The sequence below is a fragment of the Lygodium microphyllum genome, chromosome 2 (assembly GCF_053477565.2).
Source record: "Lygodium microphyllum isolate KBCC chromosome 2, Lygodium_microphyllum_v1.1.10, whole genome shotgun sequence".
Taxonomy (NCBI): Eukaryota; Viridiplantae; Streptophyta; class Polypodiopsida; order Schizaeales; family Lygodiaceae; genus Lygodium; species Lygodium microphyllum.
In genome coordinates this window covers 51,040,598-51,054,441 of record NC_141136.1, presented here as the reverse complement: position 1 = coordinate 51,054,441, position 13,844 = coordinate 51,040,598, and the positions used below count along the sequence as shown (strand labels likewise).

General features: G+C 38.4%; 1 protein-coding gene across 1 annotated transcript; it reads left to right on the top strand.

Moving 5' to 3' along the window:
• The first annotated feature begins 7,908 nt into the window (after positions 1-7,908).
• Positions 7,909-13,146, top strand: LOC148039720 (pentatricopeptide repeat-containing protein At1g11290, chloroplastic-like). The gene has a single exon (XM_087693370.1). It carries the CDS (start codon positions 8,711-8,713, stop codon positions 10,619-10,621), a length of 1,911 nt encoding a protein of 636 aa, XP_087549496.1. The 5' UTR covers positions 7,909-8,710; the 3' UTR covers positions 10,622-13,146.
• Positions 13,147-13,844: the final 698 nt, after the last annotated feature.

Here is a 13,844-nt window from a genome sequence, read left to right as displayed (position 1 = left end):
GCGGCATTGGGACATTGTGAAGGGTATCATGAGACATCTTAAGGGCATTGAAAATATGTGCATTTGTTATGGTGGCCAACATACTAGAGTCTTGGGCTACACATGCTTTGATTATGTAGGATATGAAGATAGTTCTACTACTAAGGCTGAATACATGACAACCATTGAGGCAAGGAGGTCTATGGTTAGGTCATCTAGTTGTAGACCTTGGTATAATTGTGACTCCTACATTATATTCAAACTCTATGAGTGCCAATTAAGTGGCATGTAATCTAATATTTTATACAAAGTCCAAGAACATTGAGGCCCGCTATCACTGCATTAGAAATGTGATTTAGGATAAGTAGATAGAGCTTGTCAAGATCTCAATTGACAATAATCCTATAGATTTACTCACTAAAAGTCTCCAGATGGAATGTTATGCCTTCTTTAGTAAGATGATGGATGTAGAATGAGATGATATTTATTTCTTATCTTGTTGTATTTCTATACACACATTGTACCTTTTCACTTTTTTAAAAATTTTCTCCACACTCAGGCACATTTACCTTTAAGCAGAAGGTTATTTGGGATTAGAGACCATATGTGCTTTGCCGCCTATATGTAAATACTACCCGTATACCTATACATTGCAGGTGGTGGCTACCCATCATTGTCAGTTTATTCTTTATGTTTTTAATGACAATATAATAAAAAAGGTAGGTCACACATTGTGATTGTTGGAGTTCTCACATACTGTTTTGTTCTCTCTTGCTTGAATCTCCATAGCTCTAGTATCTTCTTACTTCCACTTGTGCTCTCATCTCTTGTTCCACCTTTTATGCTTCATTCAAACCTCTAGTTTCTTCCATTCTTTTCTTGATCTCTTTTTGGTATCTCTAATGATCATTCACTACTTTTCCATCTGCCCCTCATCCGTTGACTCTCTTGATGATGATGATAAGCTTAGATCAATCTCTTCCCTTTGTTTCTTTTTTTGCTTTTCTAACTTCTTAATGGGGTTTAGATTTTTTTCTTTCTTCCTCTACCGCTTTTTCTTTTCTTGGGTGTTATCCTCTCTTCTATGCTCTTTTGATGGGTGTTGTTGTTGGGCTACAAACATTGACGATATGATATCTTGCAAAGGCATCCCCATACCAACTGCTATTAGTCAAGTCATTGTGTTGTGATAATTGACATTATTGCATGCATATGTGCAATTGAGCTTCATATTTGGGTCCTTTAAGAGAACCTTATGAGCTTTTGATAAAGATACAAATCACAGACTCTAACTAGAGAGCATTCAAAGTCTTGATTGATGTTGTTCCTTGTTATGATATCTTCCAGTAGTCATTTTGGGACTCTAGCTAGAATAGGAGCAGCCTTACTCTAAGTAAAGAGGTGGTGAAACTCTTGTGCTATGACTCAAAGCTCTTCATGTGTAATGGCCTTCAATAGCACTCCTTTATTATTTATCACTATATCATCGCATCCTTTTGAGACCTCATCTATTTTCTATTCTATATTGTATTTACATGTTCCAACTTTTATTCCATGTTTCTTCTATCACTTGTCAGTTGAGTTTAAATTTTACTTCCCTCTCCTACAAATCGGCCATTCTATTTTATAGCATACAAGAGTTTGCTAAATATGTCTAGGTGGTAATTCCTTATGAGAACATGCCATAAAGTAAATGTTGGTATCCACAACTTGGATATTGTTAGCTAACCCACATTTGGCTATCAACTCTTGAGTGATGGTATGCATTGACCAAGCCTTTTGGATTTGTTAGGAGTTAGAATCATAGCAGTCCTCCTGATCCTCCCCACGTGCTTGTATACATATCAAAATTCAAACTTCTATACATGGTTGATTGTTCTCATTGAGGTGGTCTCTGATCAATTATTGGGCGGGGAATGGATAATATAGGAGGAAGGAGGGTTTGCTAGCTTGCCATCTGCAAAAAAGAAATAGGACTTTCTACTATTTACATGTCCTGCATAATTAGAGTCTAATCAGACTCATTGTATCCACAACTCTTGTATCTTGGCCACCATAACATATGCACATATTTGCAATACCTTAAGGTATTGCATGATACTCTTTAAAACATCCCACTATAGTTTGCTAGGTGTACCTATGTAGCATACCACAACTCCTAGTGCAAATGTATGTTAAGACAAGTAGCTATCATGGCATACATCAAACTCCTCGATGGTGTACAGATTTAGTGCACAATGTTGGACATTGCATATGCTACCTTCCTTTCTCTTCTTTCCCCTTGTTCACCCCTTGTGAATAAGGGGATCATTAGGCAATCAAAAGAAAGAGGAAAGAGGATCCAGTGTGAGCTTTTGGTGTGCACATCTGCACATGTTCGTGTTGTGCCAATGCATGTGTATGTGCACAATGTGCATTGTGCATTGAAGTAGATTCACAAAAGTCCAAAAGAATTTAATGCACTCAACCTTCAACAACCTTAATCAACTAGAAATTTAAAATTGATGTATCAAACTATGACCAACTGTAGACAAGGCCACCCCCTTGCATTAAATCTTCTATCTCCTCCCCCTTGCAAACAAGGTGGGTGTTAGAGAAGCCAAGGTGTTAGGAGCCTCCCCCTCTCTTTCTTTAATGTAGTAGCAATCCCCCTGTTATGCAGATGCCAATGAACCAACATCATTACTCTGCACAATCTTCTATTAAATTCTTACCTCTTTATCTAGCAGTTAATAGAAGCTCTCTCTCTCTTTACCTCTACTTGTGGTGGCTCCATTATCTCCTCTTGGCAGTCTCCTCCCTCTAGGATGGCTCTTCCACTTTCTCAATAGTTCCTCATTCCTTCCAGCAATGTTGTGGGTATGGCCAATGAAGAACAAGAAAGAGCATTAGAAAGAAGGAGGGGAAAGAAGTGTGAATAGAGAGTAATAGAGGAGAAGGTGGGGTTAGTGGAAGAGGTGGAGACGTTGAAGATAATGATGCTAGTGATGAAAAAGATAGTGTTGCCCATGAAGGAGATGTTAGTCAACAATACGTAGAGCAAGGCAAGCAGCAAGTCGATGATGATGGATTGCACAATGGCTACCATGAACAGTAGGAGAAGATGCTATTGTTGTAGAAGATGATTATAATGATGATGATGATGATATTGGTGGGCAAGTAGTTCGACCACACAACTAGTAGGGTGCACATGATGGCAATAGGGCACAAACAAGTAGAGCATGCTAAAGGCCATGTATAAAATGATAATGATTGTGCAATTGATACATATGATTATGTTGCTACCACTCCTAAAGAAGAAGAAGAAGAAGAAGAAGAAGAAGAAGAAGAAGAAGAAGAAGAAGAAGAAGAAGAAGAAGAAGAAGAAGAAGATTATGTTGCTTCTATTGTTGATTATGATGATGCAACAATTCTCCACATGCTCCACACAATCAAGGCATGGTAGATGTTGATAATAGCAGGGTGTGATGGACAACATGCGATTGAGATGATTTTTATGATGATGATTATGATTATGCTGGTGAAGACGATGATGACAACATGGAGCACAACATGTGCAATCGGCAACAGAGGCACATGGATAATAGGGGCAATGGCAAGACAATAAGAATGATGTTGAACATGTTGATGATGGTGATGGAGATAATGTTACTTCTAGAGATAGAGATCAATAGCAACACAAAGAACCAATGATGATGGCGAGCAATAGGTTGGAGGTGCCCTAATCCCTGATCAAGGTGATGATTGAGAAGGATAGCAAAATAGGGCAATCCAATACGGAGACAACTACCTTGCTTTTTGTGGACTTGCTTATTGCCTCATTTTTTATTTTTTTTTAAAAAATAGACATTATTCCATTGTTCCTCATACATGCATGGGTTCTTTGCTTCAAATGTTTTTTTTCTTTTTATTTCATCAAAGATGGTGATTATTACTTCCATTTTTACTGTTCATATCAAGTCTTTGGCCTATAGAAATGAAATCTAAGAACTACACTCGAATAACACAATGAAAACTAACTAATTGCCTACATTTTAGAGTTGCACTTGCATACCCCTCCTAATCTATGATACAAGGTGCGTGAGTGACTTTGTGTGGCTGAAGTGTGTCTATACAAATGAAATCTAAGAACTACACTTGAACAAGACAACAAAAACTAACTAATTGCCTATGTTTTAGAGTTGCACTTGCGTACCCCTTCTTATCCGCGATACAAGGTGCATGAGTGACTTTGTTGCTAATGTGTTCTTGGTCTCTCGACAATGGAACCAAAATGTTATACTCTATGAGCTTGACATCAGGACCATTGGTCACACTCTTATTGTTTCAAGGGTTTCAACACACACAAAGTATGCAACTAGCTCTCAACTACTCTATTTACATGACATATCCATATTAATGATGGAAGAATATGTTTACATTTACTTACCACATTGTAGTTGTTATATTGGCTCACCTCATTCTTGATTCAAGTGCATGCTCTTTTGCATTTGGTCTCACTTCCTTATTGTTGTGATGGAGAGGAGACACCCATGATGAGCTCATGGAAATGAAAAGAAGAAGATGGCTTCTCTTTCCATGTCCCTCACCCTCTCGCACTCTCAACTCATGCACTCTCACATTCGAAGGCACTCACCATAGAGATGGGATGGAGAGGAAGAAGTTAAGATATAAGAAGCTTCATAGAACCATGTCCTTTACTCCACACATGATCTCACACTCCCTCTCCTTTACTCACTCTCAAGGCACAAGGATTGCAAGAAATTAAGAGAGCAAAGTTTGCACACACATGAATAGCTTCTTCCATTAGTTTTCATCCTATTTACATATCAATTTTAGGGTTAGGGTTTTCCTATGTCCATTGGTCATCCTACCCATTTTTTGGCCATTTAATTGGACATGCCTCCTATTCCATGATTCTAGACCTTAGTCCTAGTCAAAAGTTTAAATACTACAGTCTATAACTTCAAAGTGTCATTTGATTGATAGAAATTGCACGGGAGGGAGTTCAGCTCTCAGCAAAATAATAGATTTTAGAAAAGTTATTTTCCTTTAAAAAATTGTAAGTCCTTTTATACTTGCAGTTAATAGGAAGTAAGGCTCCAATGGAGGTTAGAGGTAAGGACATGTCACGTGCATATTAAAAAATGCAAATGCCTACTCTTCTTGCTACACCCATTATTAACACAATATTGTAGGTGCATTGTCTTTATCGCCTTTGGATTATTATTTCATTCTATGGAGTTTGGTTGGGAATATTGGGGTGTGAAATCCCCACCATCATCAAAGAAGTCATGAGTATAGAATGCTTTGACAAGTTTTTAGAAGATTTAAGTTTGTTAAATGGAGGCTTTACCAACATATCAATAGTTTGTTTTGCTTATCAAGTCTTTCTTTTCAATATAGTTAAAAGATATTATAAAAATGTGTTCTTAAAAACTCCTAAGTACCATAAAGAAGGGTTTATCATGGTGAAAATTTGGCAGATTTCTAAGTCCTTTCAGTAAGGAAAAGTGAGATTGTTTACATGCACTTACCATCGTCTTTGAAGTGCCATGAGCAAGTTGATATGATACCAAAACTTTTATAAACTTGTAGGTCCTTTATGAGATTAGAAAGCCATGAATATGTAGACAGTCTTCCACCATATGAACCAATGCCTTAAACATAAGCGACTCTAGAAAAATTATACATTATTTAATGGGCATCACATTGATGTCATTTAATCCATGTTTTCAGCTTTCTAGGTATGCAAGTCATTATTAGAATAGTTGTTAACCCTAGTGCTGCCTGAGGACCCTAGTGGCACTTGGGTTAGGGCTTCTAGTGATTGGTGAAGTTGTTTTACAACGATTGGGTCTTTGCATAAATAAGTGGTTTTTGCAACCCTAGCACACATTGTGGCATTTGACATAACCATTTGAGTGTGGCTCTCTCATATTATTATTATTCATTTGCCTCCATTTGTGCTTGAGTATTATTGTGCATTGATTAATTTTCTCATTATATTTACATTCTCTATTAATTAATCGTGCAATTAATCCACACTCAGGCTAACATTAGTATGAGAGCGGGTACTACATAGCCATTGCTTGTTACAAATTTCCATGCAACCATTGCCATTGAGCTCCACACCTCAATCGAGTGCTACATGATGCCATTGCCATCACATCAGCTTTAATTATTCCAATTAGTAAGCTTTCGATGGTTGTGTCATTGTGCCACCATTGTCACCATCATTTGGTCTTTCTTTTACATGAATACCATCAACATCAAGATTGGACCATCCTTGGAACTCTTCTTCATCTCTTGTCTCAACTACTCATGCGGCCATCCAAGCAAGTACTCTCTTCTATGTCTACTGCCTTGTGTTAATTAAGGATACACTTCCCTCTCTTGCATATAGAATTATTGCTAGGCCTATCTATACTACCTACAACTTGTGCACCTTCATCATCTTTAGCAACTATCGTTGCTCAATCAAGTGTTGTCTTTGCTTGCCTCACTATTGCCTTGGTATTGACTAACACACTTTCTAGTCACACTCGTAAGGTGCGCCAACTTGCCCCTATCACGTAGCACGTTTACCAATGCATTAATTTTCTTAATAAAGACATATCCATATCATGTCTCTAGAGTCCTTTCACGCCTTCTGGTCGCCTTACCCTGTTCGCCATCTGTGTAGGCTACCAAGGCTACCAACATGCCTTGGATCCATAGGCTTGCATGTGATTCTTGGCCACATCAATCGCTGCCCCCTTACATTGTTCAATAGCCATCTTAAAAAAAAACAATCATTTTTAAATCAATAAGCCCTTGTTCTACCAATTCTTGAAAATCTTCACCAATTTCATAAAAAAATTTAGGGTTTTTATCAAGTTTAGCCAAACTCATCCAATTTGAGACCTAATTTAGTGTTTGCTGTGGCCCTGAGTTTGGGTAAAGGTTGTTAAAAAAATCTTCAAATTTCCAACAAATTCAAGGGCTTTTGCAAGGTTTTGCTCAAATTCATCAAAATTAAGATTCAATTCAACTTCAGGTTTGATATTCAAATCATCAATTCAGCTTTAGGTGCAACATTTGACATTGATCCGATAATAAATTTATCAACATTTTCAAAATTCTCTTTATTTTCAAAGTAGAATTTGGCCCTTGCGCTAATTATGAAGAAATCTTCGCAATTGACCTTCAATTTGGTGTATTCTTCGACATTGGTGACAATTCAACATTGGGTGACATTTGATAGAAAGTTGATTTAAAAAATGTAATAATTGGAGTTTTTGCTCAATTTCATTTCCATGGCACTCAAAATTTGGCGTTTTTGTCTCAAAACCACTTCCTCTAATGTCAACATGTCCAAAAGTTATATAATTTGGCTTGTTGGTCATGCTTTTTCCCCAACATTGAAGTAAAATTCTATCTTTTTGGGTGCATTTCATGGTTGAATATACTCTACTTTTGCTGTTGCCTGGATTTTTGGACTATTAACATCCATTAATCATAATTGATTTCTAGCCTATTATTAATCGCTTTCTTTATCAGGTAAAATTATATTTGTTCACAATTAGAAGTTTTAGCATATTTTCTCTCTTCTCATCACTCAATCAACAAGAGAAAAATTAATATAAATTCAACTTTCAAAAAGCGACCAACATTATATCTATCAATGGTTTGGTAGTTCATCATTTTGGAATTTATTTTCTCTCTTTTTATTTTGCCGCGATCGTCTAATAATGGCCAGCAATAATAATGATTTATTAGGCATGCTTGGGATTGAGAAGGAACTCGGGCCCACGTCACTAATTATCCTATGTGGGCTTGGCTTATCCTATGTGGGCTTGGAGATGATGTGACATTCTTAGAGAGAGTTCTTCAACCCTTCGTAAGAATGAAGCACTAAGCCTCGGACAAGGGGGGGCGGGGCGGCGAGCGTCTTCTAGAAAAGAGGCACGACCTAGCTAAGCGACCCTATATCAAAGCGTGGGAGACACTGGCCTACATAAAAACCATTGGTTGCTAAGCTATTACAAACCCTCTGGCAGGGCTTTCCTCCGTGTGAACAGACAGGGGTTATGGCAGCCATCGATAATCTCCTGATTCAATCGTTCTAGCTTCGATTAGGTGTCGTCAGGCAGCCAGTTAGCTTGCTCCCATTCATCGATCAGCCGAAGACGTGGAGACAAATTGAACGATGCATGCTATTATCCATCAGTACAACACATCGATGGAAGACATGAGACATATCGAATGATTCATGTTATTGTTGATTCATACAGCACCTCAGTTGAAGACATGGAGACAAATGAGATGGTGCATGCTGCTAGTCATTGATGCAGCCTACATGGAGACAAATGGGATGATACAGGCTATTATTCATCAATACAGAACATCAATTGAGAGACATGGAGACAAATGGAAGTACTGGAGAAGTTCTTGTTCTCGTGATGTCCCACAAGGGCCAACTTCAATCCAAACCCACAGACCCTGCAATCAAGAGTGTAACCATGGTACCTCCACTTGCCAAACATCAAAATGCACAAAAATCTAGTGCCTGGTGTGTTAAGGCTCTGATGAAGCCTGTTTTTTCTTATTTTTCAACATGTGTGGGTTTTTGGTGCTCTGCATTGCTCGTGCTCCATTTGGGTGGGCTATCAGTCACTCATAAAGTTCCCCTTCATAGCAAAAAAGACAAGGAAAATGGCCATAGAGGACGTTTTAGATTTTGGTTAATATGATCAAGCAGGGTCTTCCAACATCAAAGAACAACATTCTCCTCCTTTTACAGGAATGTGCTTTGAAATGGGAAGTAATTGCCGGCAGAGAATTGCATTCTTTCATTGTTGGGTGTGGGCTGGATTCAGACAACTGTTTTGGCAGCCATATTATCCACATGTACACCTCTTTTCGATCCCTATCAGAAGCAAATTGTGCATTTGGTTATGTTTCAAACCCCAGTGCTTCCACTTGGAGCACGATTGTATCAGCACATGCTAAGCTTGGAGAAGTTGAGATGGCTCTACAGATGTATCATAAAATGCAGCAAGATAACATCAAACTCAATGATAATGGATTTTTGTGTATGCTAAAAGCTTGTAGTAGCCTGGGCATTGTAGGTGTAGCAGAAGCTGTTAAAATGATGAGCCAACAAGGGCTACCTATATCCAAGAACTTTGTACATAGTCTTTTGCAGGGATGCTTTAAAACTAAGGACCTCACAGCATGCAGGCATCTGCGTGAACTTATGAATCAGCTTGGACTTGATTCAGTTGCTCCATTTGGAGATCAGCTCATTCGGCTCTTCACATGTTGCGGGAGTTTGGTAGAAGCAAACCAAGCATTTTGTAAGATTATGAATCGGTCTGTGTACACGTGGAATGCAATTATCTCAGCACATGTCAACCTTGGGGAAAGTGAGTGTGCTCTTGATTTGTATGATATTATGCAGCATGAGGGCATTGTGCCAAACAAGTTCATATTGACATGTGTTCTAAAAGCTTGTAGTAGCATTGGGGCCGTAAGGCATGGTAGAATGATACACGATCAGATAATCAGGACAGAATCCGATTTTGATGTAGAAGTAGGAAATGCACTCATTGATATGTACTCCAAACATGGAGAACCTGCTGAAGCATATGAAGTGTTCAATGAGCTGGCAAATCCAGATGTAGGATCATGGGGTGCAATGATTGCTGGTGTTTCTCTACAAGGTCATGATCTAGCCAGTATTGAACTTTATGGATGGATGGAACAGGAAGGTGTGTCTCCCAACAGGGTTGTCTTTTTGTTCATCTTGAAAGCTTGTGGGAATGTAGGAGCTCTGCTGAAGGGCAGGCTGATACATGGCCAGATCATTAAACACAGATTGCAATCAGATCCCCTTGTGGAAAGTGCTCTATTGGACATGTATGCAAATTGCGGAAGCTTGGAGGATTTGCAAAAGATGTTTTATCTTATGCCAAAGCGAGATGTTGTATCATGGGGTGCACTGCTTGGAGGGTATGCTCACTATAGTGATTATCAGCAGGTCGTAGAATTCCTTCAGGACATGCAGAAGGAAGGGATAAAGCCAGATGCTGTTATCTTAACTAGTATTCTTACTGCTTGTAGTCATGCTGGCTACCTTGAGAAGGGTTTTTGGCATTTTAGGATCATGGTTGAAGATGGCAAGATAGTTCCAAGTACAACACACTATAACTGCATCATTGATCTTCTTAGCCGTTTAGGTTGTTTGTCTGAAGCTGAAGCTTTGCTGCAGACAATGCCAGCATCTCCAGATATTATTGGGTGGAAGTGCCTGTTAACCAGTTGTAAAACACATGGGAATATGGATCTTGGACAGCGATGCTTTGATGAAGCTGCTCGACTAGATCCTGATGACTCTGCTGGTTATCTACTTATGTCAAGCATCTATACAGATGTGCACATGTGGGAAGATGCTGATGCAGTTCAAATTCTGAGGAGAACTGCTGATGCAGGCAAAAAGCCTGGCATGGCCTGGATAGAGGTCAATAACAAGGTTAATGAGTTCATTGTGGGGGAAACATGTCGGTCAGACAGCAATATGATTGATGCAAAGTTTGTGAGACTAAATAAGCTTTTGAAAAAGGATGATTATGTGGCACAGTTGGACTTGGTATTCTAGAGGAGAGACAAGTTTCAGAAGTTTATTTTGCAAATGGAAGAGTTCAAATATGCAAGGTGTCAAGTCATTCTCGTCTGCTCTAGAGCCACGGGGTAGGTGAGCCAGGAAAGTTCAAGAACAGCTCAATAGAAACTAAACTAATATAGTAATGACAGCAAACCCTGTAATTTGATTAAGGAAAAAGCAAGTCCATCAATTTGCACTGCCCATGCAGTTCTTACTGCAAGTCTCTTCTAACATGACTTTTATGATCCTGTGGGAGTGTGAGGGTTGTAGTTGAGTACACTAAGCGGTATATAACCCTGTGCTGAGAGGAATTATAACAAAAATATATTCACATTAGCTATCTGTTGATAGATACATATTCAAGCTATGTGTTGGTAGATCTATATGCCAAGGTGTGGTTGCAAAACACACTGTGCCACCTGTGCAATGTCTCAGTTGGATATTATGTGGGCGTATTGATACATTACCAGTTTTAAGCCTAGCTCTCCCAATGAAGCCTGTGGTCATGACCCACCTGAGGGTCAGTTTTTATTGCCAATGGCCCCCTTAGCTTAACTAAGGTGCTTGCTTGGCCTGATCGCAAGAGAGTCCTCTCAATGTTGAAGGTAACTTTGAGGATATCTATATTTTATTGGTTCAACTAACATATTACTCTCACTTTAATCCTAGTGTTGAGGTTATCAGTCAAGCCTTTAATGCCAGCTGACAGTTTGATAGGTGTGTATGATAGTTTACCAGAAGTGGCCAAGTATTCTTTTCCACTTTGCATTCATACAATAGTAGCCAGAATGCAAATTCAGAAGACATAAGCACTGAATTGCAATATAGTCTGGCTTCTCTTGCAATTCTTTTGCATGTGCACTCAAGATAGCTTTACACTGGTTGCATTAATTGCAAATGCGCCCACTATTTTATGTAAAGGACTGTTCATAGGGCAGAATTGTGGGGTATGTCTCCAGCAGCCCAAGCACATATTCATGTGCATCAAGAGGATGTGTGGAGAGAGAAATCATAAGAATTGTTGCAAGCTCCTGTTACAAGTAATGTGTTCAGGAGGTATTGGCTGATCAGACAAAATCATACACAGGTAGAGCAGAAAGTAAGCAGAACAGGTCAGAAGGATTGCTGAGGGACACAGCCACACTGTAGGATTGAGAATGCAGGAATAAGCGAGCTTGGGATTCCTGCAAGCAATAATGACCTGCAATCTCTCTATTTCAAAATGGTTGCCTTTTTGTTTGATGATTAACCCTAATATAAGTCACATGTGGGGTCAGTTTTCCACTTTTGAGTAGGTTGTAACTTGTTTGGCTGGCTGAACGTATCACACATGGAAGGAGGTCTTGAGACCCAAGCAACTCAACTTTTAAAAATCCAGTAATAATTTTTAAGAAGTAAAATTGTGTGTCCCTGCATGCCAGCTAACAGGCCCATATTGAGCGTCTAAACTTCAAGTGATGTAAGGTTTCATGTGTTTGTTGGTTGCAAACACAAAAGACATCTATATACAAGTTGTAGATTGTAGTTATTATTGTGCAGTCAGTGAAAAAGAATGCATGCTTAGTTGTGGTGCACCCAGTATCAGCTTGCTTGCATATTGCAGTTTTTTACAAGGTTTTTTACATGCTTAGTTGTGGTGCACCCAGTATCAGCTTGCTTGCATATTGCAGTTTTTTACAAGGTTTTTTACATGCTTAGTTGTGGTGCACCCAGTATCAGCTTGCTTGCATATTGCAGTTTTTTACAAGGTTTTCTATCTTTTCAAAATATTTGACAATGTCAACGAGATTGTTAGCGAGAAGCTTGATAAGAATAATTATCCTGCATGGAAGTTCAGGATGACAAATTTCTTGAAGGGCAAAGGTATTTGGAATTACATTGAAGAAGACATGGTAGTAGGACCTTAAGTCCTTGCACGAAATGCCATTGCACAACATATAGATACTAAGAAAGATTGGGAGCAGACTAGAGTAAAGTCATGTATTGACTGCTTGTCAGTTTTATAAATAGCATGATGGCTATTTGCAAGAATCTGACCTCCGCTATTGTATAGAAAAATTTGACGAGACTATTCAAAGTAAATATAAAGGTCAAAAAGCTGCAGCTCTTGAACCAAATGAAAAGAGAGAATCTGTGTATTAATGATTATGCCTTGAAGATCAAGAGTATTATGGAAGCCCTTGGATCTATCAATGTGGTAGTTGATGATCATGATATTTTGCGTGTATGCTTAGATGGACTTGGAGATGAATACAAGAGCTTAAGGTCATATATGAATGCCAAGGATGATATCCCTGATTTTGTAGACTTGATTTTAATGTTGAAACTTGAGAAGAAGAACCTTGTCTTGGATTTCTCTTTTTCTCAAAGCAAAAACAAGTCTAAACAGGTATTTTACTCTACTACACTACTGACTTTAGGACTAAACTAAGATGAAACTTTCAAGTCTAGTTAAAGACTCTCTTAAACTTAGAGAGGGGGTTTACCATATTTCAAAAGGTTGACTCGAAGAGGATTTCATAGAATCCCAATTTTCTTGCAAAACAAGACCTCTCATGGTATTTCAGAACTTATAAAACCTCGGTTCATTGGACCTTAATTCAAATAAAAAAAGGACTTGCTTCCACGTGTCCCGATCACAAAAACCAGCCTTGTTTGGCCATTGATTTATCTTCCTCTAGAGAGCTTTGATGCATCTAAATTCTAACATCACATAATAGACATTCTCATTGGCTATGTAAAAAAAGGGGTACACTATCGGCACAAGGATCTATGTCTCAATCTATCACATGTGGATATCTAAACGATACGAACTCTCTAGAGCAGAAAGTTGATCTTATTGTAGAGGGAAGTTTTCTATACTTGACTACCTCAAGAGAGATTCCCTTATCAAGGATCATATTAAAGGCTTTCCAACATTCAACTTTTAGAATTCGTTTCTCATGTTGTAAAGCCAATACATAACTAATGTGGTTTCATCAATTTGACCAGAAAATCAATTTATGAGGTGAAGACCATCTAGTTGATGTAGGCCACTCTATTTTTCTCCTCAAAGTTGCATCTTTTAAACACTAGTATCCTTAAGAGGTTACGAAGAATTTGTTCTAGACCCTATTGAGGCCCTCCAAGTCTAGCATTGAACTATTTCATATATCTACTGTCATGAGGATATGTATTTTTGAAATCTCACTTAACATGTGGATTAATTTTTAATCAC